The sequence below is a fragment of the Lemur catta genome, chromosome 15 (assembly GCF_020740605.2).
Source record: "Lemur catta isolate mLemCat1 chromosome 15, mLemCat1.pri, whole genome shotgun sequence".
NCBI classification, from domain to species: domain Eukaryota; kingdom Metazoa; phylum Chordata; class Mammalia; order Primates; family Lemuridae; genus Lemur; species Lemur catta.
The window spans coordinates 34,352,800-34,371,451 of NC_059142.1; the positions used below are offsets into that span (position 1 = coordinate 34,352,800).

At 49.9% G+C, this 18,652-nt stretch overlaps 1 protein-coding gene across 1 annotated transcript in view; it reads right to left on the reverse strand.

Annotated features, from left to right (window-relative positions):
- The window catches only part of ACSF2 (acyl-CoA synthetase family member 2), a 40,329-nt gene extending 23,349 nt beyond the window's left edge, over nucleotides 1-16,980 (reverse strand). The window contains exon 1 of the mRNA XM_045525717.1: nucleotides 16,757-16,980. Coding sequence (XP_045381673.1) covers nucleotides 16,757-16,884 — 128 coding nt within the window. The 5' untranslated portion in view covers nucleotides 16,885-16,980. The remainder of the gene's footprint in view (nucleotides 1-16,756) is intronic.
- Nucleotides 16,981-18,652: the final 1,672 nt, after the last annotated feature.

Consider the following 18,652-nt stretch of genomic DNA (forward strand, 5'->3'; position numbering starts at 1 on the left):
CTCTTATCAGAAATAACTAGCAACAGACTCCAGCAAAAAAAAGTATAAAAGCTTTGTTTTTACCCCAGGGCGGGGTCCTGGTTCGTAAAGAGACCACTGTGTTGGTGCTCTGGGACTTGGACCCTAGCTCGAGCTAGTCAAAATAAAACTCCTTTGCCTTTGCAGCCTCAGTGACTCTGTCTTTCTGTTCCCAGGGCCGAGGGGAACCGGCTCTAACACCCCAAGACATGAGCAAAGATAAAAAAATTGATATTATGATGGCTGCAACTTATTTTCAAATGGTGGCAAAGGCGTGTGTGTGTGTGTGTGTGTGTTTTCAGAGAAAGAAAGTGTGGCGGCTGGGAGAGAGACTTAGTCTCTGATCCTCTAGCAGCTGATATTTCAAACTAAATCATTCAAAAATTCATCAGGATTATTATGCCGCTGGGCCCGAAAAGCTATTCCAAAAATCCTGTATGTACATATATTGAAAGTAATTCAACTTGTCTGAGACTGTAATAAATGAAAAGTTATTAGAGGAGGAAATATAACCAATCAGTAACCCTCTGCCCAAACCAAAGATTGCTAGAGGAGTCTATATTTAACTTCAAAATTCCATGACAGGTATCCTTGTCAAAGAGTACCCATAGGCAGTACCAGGAAGCAGTTTCAGCTACATAAGAGTTCATCCTTGTAACCCGAGTCAGTCTGTGTTCTTGCTGGCTTCATGCAGTCAGTAGGAGAGGTTATCCCAGGATAAACTGTAGCACTAGATTATAATTCTGTATTCAGTAGTGCCTAAATAAAGCTCCCCCAACTAGAGGCGATTAATAAAATGGCTATGAATTTCTACATAAAAGCAAGAATGATGAATAATACAGAATATTGGCAAGGATGCAGAGAAACATACAAGAGTATAAATTGGTACAAGATTTTTAGAGGACGAGTACAAATCCCATGAAGCCTATAAAATTTATGTTTCATAATCTCCCCGAAAACTGGCCTCTGTTCACCACCCTAGTGCTGGGAGTTTCTGGAAATTGCAGAGGGGAAGATGGTTGCAAATCAACATATGTGTCAGCATTTCTGGCAAATTGCTTAAAGAGATCTCAAAAAAAGAACCTTCACATTTCTAGCAATTTGTCGCAAATTCTACCCTTATTCTAAACGAATCTTCCATTTGCACTAAATTTGTTATTTGTTATTTATAGTTTCACATTCTTTTTCAGAAAGAGTAACCCCCAAATCGTGCAAGCTGCAGAACCTGTAAATCTGGATCCCTTCTGATTTAGGATCTATTAACATTTTGAATGTGCATACCTTTTGACCCAGCAATTCTACTTTTAGGAATCTATCCTAAGAAACAAAAAACAAACAGAAAAAAACCCAACAAATGATTAAAGGTATGAATAAGGGCCAGGTGGCTCACGCTTGTAATCCTAGCACTCTGGGAAGCCGATGTGGGAGGATCCCTTGAGGTCAGGAGTTGGAAACCAGCCTGAGCAAGAGCGAGACCCCACCTCTATTTAAAAAAAAGAAAAAGAAAGGTTCAAATAAGGACATTAATTGCTGCTTAGCAAAGAATAGGGGAAAAAAAAACTTTATTCCTATTGAGTAAGGGGTTAGATAACTAAATTATAGAGCATCTATACAAGGGAACACTAAGCCATTAAAAAATGAACATACTCTACATTTAATGATATGGAAAATGTCTAATACATTTTAGGTGAAAAAGCATATTTCAGAACATTGGGAGCTGACGATTATTGGTGTGTCCTGATGCCAGCTCTCTTCTAAACCCTCTGCATACATGATCTCCTGTGATCTTCATAACTGTTGCTAAGATACACACCCATTTTACAGAGAGGGAATGAGACTCAAAGAAATGCAGCGCTTCACCCAAAGCCCCAGACCCAGAAGCCGCCAAGCTGGGATTCAAAGGACTGTCTGGCTTCCAAGGCCCCAATGCGGTACAAAATGAATCTTTGTAGAGCCTTATGGTTTATTTTTATTTATTTATTTTTTTAGGAAAGGAGAGAGAAGTTTATTAATTTGCCACCAAATGAGGAGGGCAGTGGACTAGTGTCTCAAAGACAGAAAAACAGGGCTTTTTTAAAGGGGGGTTTTCAGCAGTTGGGCTCGGGTCACTGGTGGTGTCACATATCAAAGTGGCTTCGGGCTATTGCTGATTAACCGTAACTGGTGGTTCCGGTTGACCTTATTTCCTGTGATCAGGATCCTGTAACCCCTGGACAATTCTGTTCAGCCATCTTGTGTGGTTTAAGATACTTCGCCTTGGTGCCTGTCCTCTGCCTGGAATGTTCTTCTGTTGGGAGCGGTCTCTGATTACGGGTGAGCACATAGCCAATAGAATCATTGCTGGGAGCCTTGTCAGGGCCCTCTACCAATCACTTCCCGCCACGACTACCTGCAATGGTATATAAGCCCACTGTCCTTCCTGTTCGGGGTCTCTCGCCATGTAACTAGACTAGATGCCTCATTAAACTGCTGTTGGAAGAACTCCAGTTTGTTGCGTCGTCCTTGCAGGCGAGTGCGGCGCGACAAGTGGTGCCGAAACCCGGGAACTTCTCGCACCGGCGGAGACGACCTCTTTGGAGGTGAGTTCAGAACCACAGCAGCTGGGGCGGTTTTATTTTGGACCCCTGCCCTCTTCTGACGCCGGCACCGGGTGCTTGTGACCTACCCCATGGGGAACTCTCCTAGTTATCCCTGACCGTGTCCTGCGCCATTTTGTGCAGGACGTGGACCGGGTGGCCCCATGGTTTCTCCACTCGGGGTCTTTAACGATTCCGAGTTGGGATAAGCTAGAGCAGGACCTTCGCCGTGCCCGAGAGTCTGGTCCCCTTTGGGAGTGTGTTCTCCCTGTGTGGGCACTGGTGCGCTCCTGTTTAGAGGACGACCGTTGCAGCGGTCCGGTCCGGGAAGGTCAGCAAGTACTCAGTGATTATCAAGATAGTATGTCTGAGAGAGGCAAAGTGGGTCCGGCTCGGCCGGGGCGGCCGAGGGAAAGGCCGAAAAAGGAACGTAAGTCCGCGGGTAAACAGGAACGGCGGGGACGCCCGCCGCCTGAAAGGGACATGGAGGAGGTGGCTTTCAAAATGGCCTCCCTCCACATGTCGGCTTCTTCTTCTTCCTCTCGTCCTTCTTCTTCCTGTTCTTCTTCATCGTCTCGCTCTTCTTCCCGTTCGCGTTCTCGCGAGGCGGAGGAGGGGCTGTCTCCGCAGGAGAAGGCGGAGCTGGAGGAGGCGGCGGCTAGATATGAGGCGGAGCGTAATCGCCCGCCCCCGTACGCTACTGCCCCTCCTTTTCCCGTTGCGGGATCCGCCCCTCTAAATATGGAGGGCGGAACCTCGTTTGTGCCTCCCCGAGCTAGAAAGAAGATACAGAGGGAGTTTGCTTTCCCCGTCTTTGAGGACGCTAATCAACATCGCTTTCACGAACACCTAGATTACAAGCAACTAAAAGCTTTGGTTGAAGCTGTCAAGGCTTATGGGTGCAATGCCGCTTACACCCGTGGCCTACTGGAACGGCTAAGTGCGCATGCCATGACCCCCAGTGATTGGGCTGGTACCGCGCGGGCCTGTCTATCCATGGGGCAATATTTAGATTGGAAATCCATATATCAAGAAGCCTGTATTAATCAAGCTCGGCAGAACGCGCAGCAGGGCCAGCCTGCCTGGGATGCCGATATGCTCTTAGGACAGGGTCGTTGGCAGAATAATCAGCTTAATTGGTTCTCCGAACCGTGCCAGAGCCCCTTAATATAATCTCTGATTCTGCTTATGTTGTTCAGGCTGTCCGTCACTTGGAAACAGCCCATTCTCTTAACTCTCGCAGCACGGTGTTCTCCTTATTCTGTGCTATCCGTGCTGCCATCCATTCGCGGCGGTCCCCATTTTTTATAACGCACATTCGGGCCCATTCCCTTTTGCCGGGCCCCATGGCACGCGGCAATGCCCTGGCGGATCATGCCACTCACGCTTATTGGGTTGGCTCTCCGTTGGAGGCAGCTCGCCAGTTTCATTCTCTATACCATACTCCTTCACTGACATTACGTCTCAAATTTGGCCTCTCGCGGGCAGCCGCACGCGATATTGTGCTGCAGTGCGCGGCCTGTGCACCTTTTCGTCCAGCACCTCATGTAGGTGTCAATCCTCGTGGTCTTCGGCCACTCCACTTGTGGCAAATGGACGTCACTCATTACTCCTCCTTTGGCACTCTTTCTTATGTCCATGTTTCTGTTGATACCTGCTCTGGCATAATTCATGCCACTCCCTTGACAGGTGAAAAGGTAAGTCATGTCATCACCCACTGCTTAGAGGCTTGGGCTGCCTGGGGTAAACCTCAGGTTATCAAAACTGACAATGGCCCTGCCTATACCTCACAAGCTTTTCGTCAATTCTGCACACGCCTAGGCGTGGAGCACCGCACGGGCCTTCCCTACAACCCCCAGGCCCAGGGTATCATAGAGCGTGCCCATGGCACCTTAAAGGCCTATCTCAAAAAACAAAAGGGGGAGACGGGGACGAGCCCTTTGGGCTTACGTACCCCTAAGCCTGTGCTCTCTCTCACCTTGTTCACTTTAAATTTTCTTTTGCTGGATGATCAGGGGCGCTCTGCTGCGGACCGCCACGCCAACCCCGGTTCCCCTTTATCAGAGCAGGTCTTGTGGAAGGATGTCCTGCTTAACAAATGGAAAGGCCCGGATCCGGTTGTGAGCCAGTCCAGGGGAGCTGTCTGTGTTTTCCCGCAGGACACTCCTGATCCAGTGTGGGTCCCGGCACGCTTAACGCGGCGAGTGCAGCGGTTGGCGGATGTGGAGGATGCAGATGATGGGGCGTCCGCTGCCGGGGATGCTGCTGCTCCTGACCTTTCTGCTGCTGGCCGCATCGGTGACGACTGACCGGCGCTGGGCCATCCTGTCGGTGTTCCCGAGACCGATGCCGGTGACCCATGATGCCCAGATCTTCCCCCGGCTGTTCGCTACTAATGCCTCTTTGGGCCTTGCCAATCTTACATGGAACTCCTCCTCAACATTTGAGACGTCGGTCCACGCTATTCAGCAGCGTAATCTGTCTTTCCCCTCCACACCTGTTTGCCTCTGGCCCCCTTTTATCTGGATCACTGCTACTTCCTCTGGTCCTGGTGTTCTCAATTGCTCCACGGCAAACTGCTCCTATGCCCGTTGCTGGAATGCCTCCAGCCAGTCCATGGCAATTGTTGCCCGTATGCCTCGGCATATTCCTTGGCCGGTGGAGGCTCCTAGCTCCTTGACCCTTTTCCGACAGTGAAGAGATTTTGGCGTTACTGCAGCTGTAATTTCTACATTGGCAGTGACTGCCGCACTGGCAGCCGCTACGGCTGCAGCGGTAGGCTCTGTTCAGACAGCACAGACGCTGAACAACCTATCGGCATCTGTGGCTACAGCTCTGGACACACAATCCACCGTCAACGCGCACCTGAAGGGTGGTATCATGATACTGAACCAACGTGTGGACTTGGTCCAGGAGCAAATAGATGCCTTATGGCAGCTGGCACAGCTGGGCTGCGAATGGCGTTTCACAGGACTATGCATTACCGCGGTACCGTTTGATAATGCTTCCGCCGCGGCCAACAAGTCTCGTCAATTATCTGTTATGTTGACAGGACACTGGTCTAGTCAATTTACCGCCTTGACCCGGCAGTTGCAATTGGAGATCACCCACATTAACTCCACATGCCTGGACTTGACAGTGACCAATGGTCTCTTTCCTACATTTCAGTCAATAGTCCGAGGACTTCGGGACTGGGCTGGCCTGGGGTCCCTAGGGTTCATGGGGATCCTGGGAGCAGGTTTCGTGATCTGGGGGTTCCTGCGCGTTCGTGCACAGCGCCGCAGGGACTGAGTGGTGGTTACCCAAGCCCTAGCCGCCCTCGAGTGTGGTCAATCCCCTGGCATCTGGCTATAAATGTTACGCTCCGAAGGTCAAGACCGCCTCCCCTCTCGCACAGCGTGACATGGCCCATGCACTCTGAGGGGTTTCCCCATTGCACCAGATTGTGGCGTGTCACCCCCTTACCAGCCGTTGCACCTCCCAGAGTCTCTGCTCATTGCACGGGAGACGGTGGCCTTTGCACCTGCTTCAGGGACTCCACCCCCTGGATCCGGACCTTGAGGTTGGAGTCCCCAAAGCTTGTGTTGCAAAACAAAAGGGGGAGCTGTTGGGAGCGGTCTCTGATTACGGGTGAGCACATAGCCAATAGAATCATTGCTGGGAGCCTTGTCAGGGCCTTCTACCAATCACTTCCCGCCACGACTACCTGCAATGGTATATAAGCCCACTGTCCTTCCTGTTCGGGGTCTCTCGCCATGTAACTAGACTAGATGCCTCATTAAACTGCTGTTGGAAGAACTCCAGTTTGTTGCGTCGTCCTTGCAGGCGAGTGCGGCGCGACATTCTTCCAAGCCTTAGGGTTTAAAAAGGACTTCTGCATGTGTCTCTGATTCTCACGTGGCCCGGGACCATTTGTTTTTATGAATGAAGCAGCAAAACGTTCGTTTTCTTCAGGTTCTGACCCTGGTTGGTGGTAAATCTGCACCCCTCTCTAAGTGCATTGTTCTTTCTCCCGCAGCCTGTCCACAGCTTCCCTTGGGGGCCCTCTCAGTGGCACAGGCCCACAGAGAGCCCCTCTTGAGACAGCCCCTTCAGCAGCTGCCCCCACTGGAACTCACGCCTGGCAGAGTTCAAGCACACACCGACTCTTCCATGATTTAGTTGTGGTACCTGATTCATCCTCTTCGCTGCCTTCTTATCTCACTGCGCTGTTGTTGTGGCTCCAGCTCACCTCTCCTGGCACCCACCCACAGTGGCTTTGCACCCCACCTGCACAGCCCCCTGGCTGGACCAACCTGGAAAGCCTGGGCCCCCGGCACCAGCCCCGCCCAGTCTGGCCTTGCGGACCAGCAGGAGGAACTGGACAGAAAACAAGGGCAAGCTGGCTCAGGGAACTGCAGGTGGAACGGCTGTGGCTTCTGTGACATCCCAGGGCTGGCAACCAAAGTCAGGGGCTGGAGGTGACTGTGAGTGGGCACAAAGGATGACACAGTTCTGACAGGGTTAGGTAGAAGCCACAGGCAGAGCTGGGCGTAGATGGAGGGCTTGCACGTGCCTGAGCGGGAAAACAGGTCTGCAATCCAGAGTCTAAGGGGAGAAGCTGTTTGTTTTGTCTCCTGTTACATATTACCTGCTGGGTGGAGGTTCCTGGAATTGGGGCCAGAGGTTTACAGGTAGACAGTACCCCTGCCAGGGACTGGAATTGCCTCAGGCCCTGGGCAAGGCCCCTTGGTCCTTTCAGAAACCACTGCTGAGGAAGGATCAGTGGACTCACGACCGTGACTTATTGTGAGGGGCACATAGAACTTCAGGAACATCCCCCAAGCTGAGGCTGACCCCTGATTCCTCAGGAGGGTGTCATGCTAGCCACCGGCAAGGTTTCCGGGATGAAATTGAAAGCAATACCCCGTTTTGTTCCAAGTCATAAACTGGCCTGTGCTCCTATCCCTTCAACAGGCATTCCATGTGAGGCCGGCCTGTAGGTCCTCAGAGAAGCACGCATCATCAACAAGGTTAACAGGCAAGCAACTGCCTGCGTTTGTAAATTTCACTTTATATATAAGAGACAAAGGGGCCGGGCGCAGTGGCTCACGCCTGTAATCCTAGCACTCTGGGAGGCCGAGGCGGGTGGATCACTCGAGGTCAGGAGTTCGAGACCAGCCTGAGCAAGAGTGAGACCCCCGTCTCTACTAAAAATAGAAAGAAATGATCTGGCCAACTAAAAATATATATAGAAAAAATTAGCCGGCCATGGTGGTGCATGCCTGTAGTCCCAACTACTCAGGAGGCTGAAGCAGTAGGATTGCTTAAGCCCAGGAGCGTGAGGCTGTTGTGAGCTAGGCTTATGCCACGGCACTCACTCTAGCCCGGGCAACAAAGCGAGACTCTGTCACAAAAAAAAAAAAAAAAGAGAGACAAAGGATTAATATTTAGCCTGTATCTTTTTAAAAATTCTGTAAATCAATAAGCACAATCTAACACAACAAATGGGCAAAGACTATGAACGGAAGAGTCACAGAAGACATCAACAATAAACATTTCATAAGATGTTCGATCTTGCTGGTAATCGGGGAAATGGAAATTAAAACCACAGCAAGATACCCTTTCACCCTGACCAGAGTGGCAAACGCTGTAAAGTCCAGTAATACCACGTATTGACAAGGATGTAGGAAAGCGGAGAAACTCGGTTGCTGCTGGTGATCACAACAGCACAGCCTCTCTCCAGGACAGTATCTAAAAAAAGCTTAAAATGTCCCCTCTTCGGTGTGGCAATCCCACTACTAGAGACACAGTCACCTGATGGGCTATGACACTGCAGGGAAAACAGTAACTTCGATCTAGAGGTCTCAACTAACATCAACTTGAGTAGGTTTCAAAAACACATAGAGTGAAAAAAGAGGGCAATTACACTATTTTTGCTGAAATTATAAAAGCATAATATATATTGTTTATGGATACCAAAACCAGCCAAAACTAAGTGCACTTATTACTCATATGGCATGATTGTAAGTGCTTTACATGTTTTAACAAATGTAAACTTTAGGCCGGGCCCCCTGGCTCACACCTGCAATCCTAGCATTCTGGGAGGCCGAGGCAGGAGGGTTGTTTGAGCTCAGGAGTTTGAGACCAGCCTGAACAAGAGCGAGACCCTGTCTCTACTAAAAACAGAAAAAAATTAGCCAGGCGGGGTGGCATGTGCCTGTAGTCCCAGCTACTTGGGAGGCTGAGTCAGGAGGATCACTTGAGCCCAGGAGTTTGAGGTTGCTGTAAGCTGGGCTGATGCCACAGCACTCTAGCCCAGGTGACAGAGTGAGACTGTGTCTCAAAAAAAGCTCAGAAAAAAAAATTGACAAAGTTCCAAAAGCAAAACTTGAACTTGCTGTGTGCCAAGCTCTATGTTGAATCCACACAAATAAAGTGAAATGTAGACATAGTATTAGATATTATACGTAGGACCTTGATGATCCTAAGGTCCGTCCTAAGAAGGGTACCTAAAACATTCCCAAGATGGAGCAACTTCCTGACATTGACAGAAAGAGACCCACTGCACCTGTCATGTGAAGGGCCAAGGTTGATACCAACATTTATGCAATGAGGAAGAGCTTTGATCTGTCCATGAAGTTCACGTGCTATACTCAAAGGAAAGCCTCAGTCCTTCAACATATTTACTCTTAAGTTCTAGCTGATTGGTCCAATGCATCTCCTAGCCATGGCGGTTGAAAGGCAGGGTCTCCTCTCCTACCTCCCTCGTACACCACCCCAGATTCACTGTCCCATACTTCCAGTCCACATGCCATTTAGTAAGCTCCTTTTCCTAATCTGCACGAAGACACTGGGCTAGTGGCTGAACTTCTGGTGGTAGCTGACATGGGGTAGAGATGACCAATGCATGGGCAGGAGGGAACAACCTTGAATTACTGAGTTTGAACCTGTAATTTATACCAGCTACAATGCACAGCTATGTTCAAGTAAATGAAGGTGCTGTTGTGACAAATCCAAAAAGGAGCACCACTAAATGATCGTTTTCTTAATTGATGGCCATTTTAATGCATGGGGGCCATTAAAAGCCCAAGAATAACTATGATATTTAACAAAGGTGCTCAGCAAAAAAATGAATTTTGACTACGTCTCACATCTTATACATAAAAAATAAAATAAAGTGGATCACAGACTTAAACGTAAAATGTAAAACTAGAAAACATTTAAAAATCTGCATCTAGGCTAGGCAAAAAGTCCTTAGACTTGACACTAAAAGCACAATCCATAAAAACAAAACAAAACACAACACTGATACACTACACTTCATTAATATTAAAACATTCTTCCCTGTGAAAGACCCTGGTAAGAAGATGATAAAAAAGCTACAGGGTGGAAAAAAATATTTGCAAATCACATATCTGACAAAGAACTATTACTTAGAATACATAAAGAACTCTGAAGCCAAATACCTATAATCCCAGCTGCTTGGGAGGCTGAGACAAGCAGATTGCTCAAACCCAGGAGGTTTTTTTTTTACCCCTCCCCCAACAAGAGCCCAGGAGTTCAAAGTTCAAATCTAGCCCAGGCAACAACGTGGTGAGACCTTGAGTTTTAAAAAAAAAGAACAGAGAAACATTGAGCTGTCAAGGTTAGTTGACCCCTCAACCCAAAAGCACTCCTTGCCTTTGAGCAAAAGAGGCCAGACACAGAGGAAGGTTGTGGGGGAGGGGCAAAAACTTACCTACTGAGTACAATGAACTCTGCCCTGGTGTCTGCCACCCTGAAAGCCCTGCTTCAGCATTATACAGCATATCCTTGTTAAAAAAAAAAAAAAAAAAAAAAAAAAAAAACTTTTGTACCCCCTCAATATTCTGAAATAAAAAAAAAAAGAAGTCAGATACAAAAGTTTATCCAGTACATACACATAATCTAGAATTCAAGAGCAGCCAAAATAATCCATGGAGATAAAAATCAGAACAATAGTTGCCTCTGGCTGGGGAAGGCAATTGACTAGAAAGGGGCATAAACGAAATTTCTAGAGCCGTGCAGTGTATATGGTAGCCCTAGTCACATGTGGCTACTGAACACTTAAAATGTGGCTCGTTTGAATTAAGGTGTGGCGTATCAAATACACATCCAATTTGGAAGACTTTATGAAAAAAAAAGAATGTAAAATATCTCATTAGCAATTTTTAAAAGATTGATTACATGTTGAGACGATATTCTGGCTAGACTGGGCTAAAGAAAATACATCATTAAAATGACTGTCTCCTTTTTACTTTCTAAACATGGCCATTAGGAAGCTTAAAATTACAGAAGTGGCTCACATTATGTTTCTACTGAACAGCATACTATTTTAGAGTGATGAACAAGTTCTGTGTCTTGGGGTGTTGAGTTATAGGTGTATACATTTGTTAAAATTCATTGTACTACGCACTTAAGACCTGTGCAGTTTACTGTCTGTAATTATACTATAAAGACCCATGATCTTTTTACCACCCAACAGAACCTCCCCAAGGTAGTAAACAACCTATGAAGGACACAGACTACAAAGAACTCCCGAGTAGTAAGAGCTACAATAAAGATTTTGAACAAGATACTCTATATTGGTGGAAGAAGCTTCCATTTTCAGCATCTTGAATGGAACTACTAGTGTGTGTGTGTTTGGGGGTATGTAGAGAAATCACATAGGAAGTTATAATTTGGGTCTTAGCAAACTCCCTCAAGAAGACAGGGGGTATCCCTGAAAGCCTAAAATACTTAAGGTCAGAGGCATCCACACTGCAGGTCTTCCCTCAGGATGCTTGTACGAAGCCCCCACGGGAAGAGTGTCCAGAAGTTCGGGGCTGATTCAGGACACTCGTCCCTTAATGGGATTACTAAGGTACATTCAAGGCCTAGATCTTAGCTTTCTAGCATCAAAACCCTTGGTGTTTTCCATTCACACAGAGAGCTACAGAATCACAGAAAGTCAGGAAGTTAAGAGCTTCATCCTTGGGGTTCATAAAGGATCAAGCCGAAGTGAAATTTCATAAAAGTATGAAGGCTGCACACTTCAAACCACAGCCCTATTGGTTTCAGGGATCAGGCTCAAACCCCAGCCTCTTTAGAAATCACAGAATGTCTACAGAAGTGTTGAGTGCATCTTGTCCAAGCAGCCTACTTGACAAAGAAACTAAGATGCACAGCAGTTTAGTAAGTTGCCTAAAGCCCCACTGAGTTAGGAGTGGCAGGGCTGGATTTGCTTTCCTGGTATCCAACTCCCAAGTCGAGGAACATGTCACGTGCATACCACCAAAGTTTACAAAACATGGTTTGTAAGCTGGAAAGCCGGTAGGTTTAGTTCTGAAGGGAGAGGCACTGGCAGAATTGTTGGCACCCATCATTATCAGGACACTCCCATGGCAAAGCCAACGATAGAGATGAAATTACAGCCTGCACGTTGGCTTGTTGAACATATGATTGGCTTTATTCCAATGCTCAGCATAAGCACAGATCTGTCAACATATCCTGAGCAGCCCCACCTTTGCTTAGGCAGTTCCCCCTGCTGGAACCTTCTCCTTCTTACTCTCCAGACACAGTTACTAAACTGTGGACGCTAGCGTCACTGCAAGAATGTGCAAAGCCATTGTTATACAAGCACTTTGGTGAAACAGCTCACCACTGCAATGAGCTAAACTTGTCCTTGATGTCAGGGCTGTGTTGGCCGGGCATGGAGGATCACACCTGTAATCCTAGCACTCTGGGAGGCTGAGGTGGGAGGATCCCTTGAGCACAGGAGTTCGAGGTCAGCCTGAGCAAGACCGAGACTCTGTCTCTGCTAAAAATAGGAAAAATTAGCCAGGTGTGGTGGCATGTGCTTGTGGTCCCAGCTACTAGGGAGACTAAGGCAGGAGGATCACTTGAGCCCAGGAGTTTGAGGTTGCTGCGAGCTAGGCTGATGCCACGGCACTCTAGCCTGGGGAACAGAGTGAGATTCTGTCCAAAAAAAAAAAAAAAAGGCTGTGTTAAGCATTTTCTTATGTAACCTCACTTAATCCTCACAAGAACACTACTTGTACATGAGAAAAGTCAAGTTCAGCTTAAGTCAAACACTACTCAGCTAGAAAGTGGTTCATTTGAATCCAGATCTGTCTGGCTCCAACGTTTCCATCTATAGATTAAATAAGTAAAATAATGTGAGGGATGTTAGGTGGGCTTCTACTGACGCAGGGTTCAGGCTGATTCAAGCACCAGTGACATTTCACTAAAGTATTTAGGCTACACACGTCACACTGCAGCCTTATCACTCCAAGGATCAGGCTGAAATCCCAGCCTCTTCAGGAAGTCTCCCTTTCCATTCCTATCGCCCAGAGTCTTTCGGCTTTATCTGATGTCCTTAATGGTACTATACACTTTCTGCCTTGAATCAGTGTGTCAATGGCCCGCCCCTGTAGGCCCAGTGAAAACAAGCTCATTCATCTTTGTATCCTCTGCTACACCCTCCACAGTAAACTGCAGCCTACTGCATGCAAGGTGGGGGAGGGTAACTAAAACAGATGTGTACCCTTCATTGCTTGCAATAGACAAGTTCATAGTTTATTTATTTATTTATTTTGAGACGGAGTCTTCCTCTGTCACCTGGGCTAGAGTGCCGTGGCGTCAGCCTAGCTCCAAGCAACCTCAAACTCCTGGGCTCAAGCGATCCTCCTGCCTCAGCCTCCCGAATAGCTGGGACTACAGGCATGCACCATCACACCCGGCTAATTTTTCTATGTTTAGTAAAGACGGGGTCTCACTCTTGCTCAGGCTGGTCTCAAACTCCTGACCTCGAGCGATCCACCCGCCACGGCCTCCCAGAGTGCTAGGATTACAGGCGTGAGCCACCTCGCCCGGCCAGAAATAGCATTTTATAGTTAAGTTCTAGATCTTCAGAAAAGAGAAAATAACTCAGAGCAGTCTGAGCTTTGTGAGGTATGCAAAATTTATCAGGCCCTGAGAGGTGAGAGTAAAAGCTTTAGATAGGTTGCCCCACCCCACCCCCATGCCCGGGAGCAACTGTTTAAAGGAATTTTGTTCCTAACTGAAGACCTCACCCACAATCTTCCCCTTCCAGGACTTTGTGATATAAAGAACGATGTATAGCCAATCGATAGCTCATGTTATTTTAATGTAAATTCTTGGTAAACCACCTAGGACCTGCCTCTAGTTTTCCTTTAAAAACTCACTTGCAACTGCTCCCTGGTTGCAGTCCTCCAACTTGGCCCAAATAACCTCTCCACTTATGTTAATTTTGCGTAAGTTTTTTTCCTTTAGGTTGAGAGTTCCCCATGATTATACCCCTGGAGGGTGGCCCCCCCGTGAAGCCCACTTACCCCTCCGTACCCACCACCAAGTGAGTGGATTCCCAGCCCTGAGCAGCACCCTCAATTTTAGGAGGCTTAAGCCACCGTTCTCTCTGCCCTTCCCAGCTCTGAGTGTTCCCAACAACCCCATGCAGCTGTGCCATAGGCAGCCCCAGGACAGCTTTAGAGGGCGTCTGGAGGAAGCCTGCTCATCCCACATGTCTCTTTGAATTCTTCCCTGGAGGCTCAGCTAAAGCCCCAGAGCAGCCCATCCACCTTCCCGGGGGAAGGAGGTGAGTGGACAAGGCGAAGGAGTGGGTGGTGAGAAGCTATGGAAAGCAATGGACAGCTGCTTCTTTCCTCCCAGGGAAAAAGGCTCTGGACAGCCCTGCCTTGGATGCACGAGGTGGATGTCCAGCAGATCCAAGGACTGGACTTGTGTTCAGGCAGAAGCCACCATCTTGGTAACTGCAGCTGGCCAGGAGAAAGAATCAGGTTCACAAAAGAGGCCACTGAGGAGGGGGTCCTCTCATACTTTCAAGGGAGTCCTAATTCCCACCCAGACACCATCTGAAGGTTTTCAGGGACCAGGCCTGCCTCTATGGAAAGGCTGAGGTGAAGAATAACCTCGTGGGCCGGGCACGGTGGCTCACGCCTGTAATCCTAGCACTCTGGGAGGCCGAGGCGGGTGGATCGCTCGAGGTCAGGAGTTCGAGACCAGCCTGAGCAAGAGCGAGACCCCCGTCTCTACTAAAAATAGAAATAAATTATCTGGCCAACTAAAAAATATATATAGAAGCTACTGGGGAGGCTGAGGCAGTAGGATCGCTTAAGCCCAGGAGTTTGAGGTTGCTGTGAGCTAGGCTGACGCCATGGCACTCACTCTAGCCCGGGCAACAGAGCGAGACTCTGTCTCAAAAAAAAAAAAAAAAGAATAACCTTGTGTTCAACAGCCCAACAATGCAGCAAGTAGGTAATATTAGGGACAAACTAACCAGACTCAGAGGTTAGGTAATAACCAGCAGGCGGAGGAGCCATGGCTGTCACCCAGGTAGGTCTGGCTTCAAAGTCTTTGCTCTTCCCTACTGGGCAAAAGCGGGGATCTAATGAGTAACAGGTTTGGGTGTTGGGCAGCAGCCAAGCAGGCTGCGGGTGACCAGATCAGAAAAAGCAGAGGATAGAAGTGCAGGAGCATTCTTCACCCCAGCACTTGGAACAACGAATCGTGATCCCCTTGATTTATCTTTTCCCTCCCACCGGACTGCAAGTTTCCAGAAGGCGGAGGACTGAGTACTCTGGCTTCTGTATCCACAGCACCCACTAGGTGCGTGACACAGCATCTGTTCTGACCAATGCTTGCTGCATGTTTGAACCCTGTTTTTCTGATGGGGAAAGCACCACGGTCAGATGGTAAGGATGCAAGATCAGAGAGTGGAAGGGAAGGGGAGAGGTTAGGCCAAGTGCTCAGGAAATCATCTCTCTGGATAAATGGGCATCTTCCTGATACAGACACAGAATTTCTCTGAGGCCTTGTGGGCCCCCCACCCCCACCCAAAAGTCCCGGGCCTGTAACAAGTAAGTGACTTGTTTTGTTTATACACAAAAAAGTCAAAGGTCAGAAATGTAGCCATATGCCCTGACTTAGCTTTATAAAATGTGTACGCTTTGGGAAGTAACTTTCCTTAGAGTCCTCCCAGCCTGAGGGGGCACCCAGGAGTCCAGAGGAGGGGCCTGGAGGCTGGGGTTGGGGGGAGAGCTGAACTTGCCTAGGGAGGCACCAGGAAGTAGCGAGTGACAGAGCTGGAAGAGGACCCAGTCCTTTTCATCCTAATCCCATCTACTGGCCAGACTTTTCTCAGGAAATTGGGCAGAGTGATGTTAAAGCATTGCATACTTTCTAGGTTTCAGGAACCAGCAAGATCAAAAAGTGTGATCTTGGCATTCTAGCCAAAAAAGAATTTGCATCTCCTTCTAGAGACACAGCCCTGTTGAGGTTTTTTCTCCCTTTTCTGTGCCCAGGCCCACACCCCATCTGAAGTTAAGAACGCTGTCCTGACCACAGACTTAGAACCTGGCCTGGCTGGGGGCATGGCAGGCTCAGCCGTGCCCGCCCCTCCTCAGCGTGGAAGCTAACACACGCGACAGCATGAGTGGGAGTGGGAGCCAGCTCTGTGCAACCAAGCACACACTTCTCATTTGCAATCTCACGGGGTCCTCCCCAGGCCTGGGGGACACCAGGAAAGCAGCTTTACTTACTGTGCTGCCACAGAGGCAGCAAAGCTCCTGGAAACTGGCATCCCTCTGCCTGCCAGCCTCCATTCCACCCCTTGCAATGAAGACAGAAGCAAACGGGCCCAAGAGTAGGCAGCAAGGCGCGAAAGCAGTGCTTGTCAGCAGCTGATGACAGAGGGGAGACTGCTAAGTTTAGTGGCCTGGGTTGGGGAGACTGGAGTTTATCCTCGAAGGGGTTCCAGCTCAGAGGCAGGGACCTGGGGGCAGAGCCCAGGCCTTGGCCCTTGTGCCTCCCTGTCAGGATGGACACTCCTGGCCCTCTGTGTGTGTGCCCATAAGGGAAGAAGAATTTAGAGTCCTGGACCAGAACTCAGAGTCAGCACAGGGTCGCTGCAGCCACCAGTCAAAACCCCCATCCACACGGGCCAGGCGAGCTTTTCCTGTTGCCTAGGTGCTAGGGGGCGGGTGGGGTGTGTGGGGGGTGTGAGTACCTACTCCCCACCGCGCGCCACACAAAGATGGGGCAGCCGCGAGCCTTCCTGGATGGGACCCCAGGGAAGCTCTGCGGGACCCCCAAGATCCTCTCCGGAGGGACGTCCCGCCCCCTTTCTTCCCGGGGCCCCATACCTGAGCGGGCGGACACTCTGCAACTTCGCTTCCTGCCAGGTCCGAAAGAGGACGGCCCGGGCCCCCAGCACCCCCCGGCTCGCGGCGCACAGCCTCCCCAGGCGAAGCATCCCGACGTAGACAGCCATGGCTCGCTTTGCCCTGCGTCCCGGCCGGAGGAAACTTTTAAAGTGAGCCGAGGCGGGGCGAGCGCAGAGCGGGCGGGGAGGCGGGGAGGGTAGCCTGTGCCGAGGACTTGGTCCTGGAGGGGCGGGGCGAGGCGCGGAGGTGGCGACTCTGCTCCAAGGCCACCTTCCCCTCGGACCCCGAGGCCTTTCCCCTCCCACCCTAGAAGAATTGCCCTGGTTTCCTTCTGGATCCAAAGGCCAGGGCTGCAGGTCTCCGTCCCAACCCTCAGGGGCCTGGACGTTGAGGGCGCAAAAGTTTGTTGATTTCAGAGAGGGGGAGCCAGCGGCGTCTTGCGAGGCCAGATGGCAAGGCCAAGACCTGTCCATCCCCTGCGCCGGGTTTAGCGCGCGGGTCACGTGCTATCCCCCCCTCCCCCGGGTGTGAGCCAGAGGCCAAAGGGGCCCCTGAGGCATGCCAGCTGGAGCAGAGGGCCTGCAGGGGGTGGGGAGGCAGATGGGACAAAGGGTGCCGCGGGTGAGCTCTCTCTGGGTCCTCTGGCACAGAGTCTGGGGCAGAGTCCGGCTGAGGCCAGATGTCAACTTCAGAAGGGACGCATGTTGGTAACCCCATCTCACACGTGGCATCTTCCCATCCCTACCCCGCTATGCACCAAGTAAGGTGGCCTCAGGGACCTGGGACCTGTGTATTTCACCCCTCATCTGCCAGTCCTAGCGTTGGGCCTAACGTACAATTCCCTGTGCTGCCCCTGCGTGAACGGAAAGCAACCTTATGGCTCAGCCCGCGACCTTTCTCACTCTCTCTCCAGCCCCTCCTTAGGTCCCCTGAAGCCCAGATGCAGGTGAGATGCTGAGACCTGGGCAGAGCTGCAGGACAGAGAGAAGGTGACTGTCCATCTCTGGTACTGGCTGGGAAAGGTGGTGCTGGGCCCCAAAGAGTGGCACGGTTTCTGTAGGTTCCAGGTCCACACTGTTTTGGTCCAGCCTTGACCCTTCCTCCAGAGAACAGGAGGAGAATGGGGGAAAGGCTGGGTAGGCTGACCTCCCCTCTCTTGACGTGGAGGGGATGAAGTAACCCCCTCCAAGCAGAAGAGGCGGCTGAGGGTGGGGTCTGGCCTGAGGAGACCTTTGCCCTTATCTGGAACTTTGGCTCAATGACCACGTGTCATGAGGAGGTTTCCACGCTCCTCTTTTTATAATCTTGACAGTGACCTCAAACCTCCCTGTTACCCTGGCTCCTGGGGAGGGTCCCCATGCTTCAGGCTCCTGTGGGGTTGGGGCAGGAAGACATAGGAACAAAAAGATCATGAGGAGGGATTGCAAGTACGTGCCTTCCTGATTAGACTGTCTTTGATAGCTGGCCCAGGGAATGTGGGGTACTGGGGAATATCCCAAGTCTGGGGTCCCAGCCCTGCCTGGCAGGCTCAGCCATTAGCTTGCTGGGTGACACTGGGTAAATCGTTGCCCCTCTCTGGGCCTGTGAGATGAGGGGTAGAGGTCCTTCCACTCTCCTTGCTAGTTTGAGGGTCAGTCCTGGGGGGAGAGAGAAATGAGCTCCTCCTTCAACTTTGCTCCGGCTTTGGCTTTCCAAGACACTAGACTTTCCTGACTCTTCCCAGGCACACATGCCACGGAATCACAGCTACCAGTTTTGGGATATCTCCCACATGCCGGGATCTTCAAGGAGACACCGTGCAAGGAGCAGGCATGCCTTGGAATGTGTCTTATAGATGAAGAAAATGAGTCCCAGAGAGCTTCAGCCTCTTAAGCA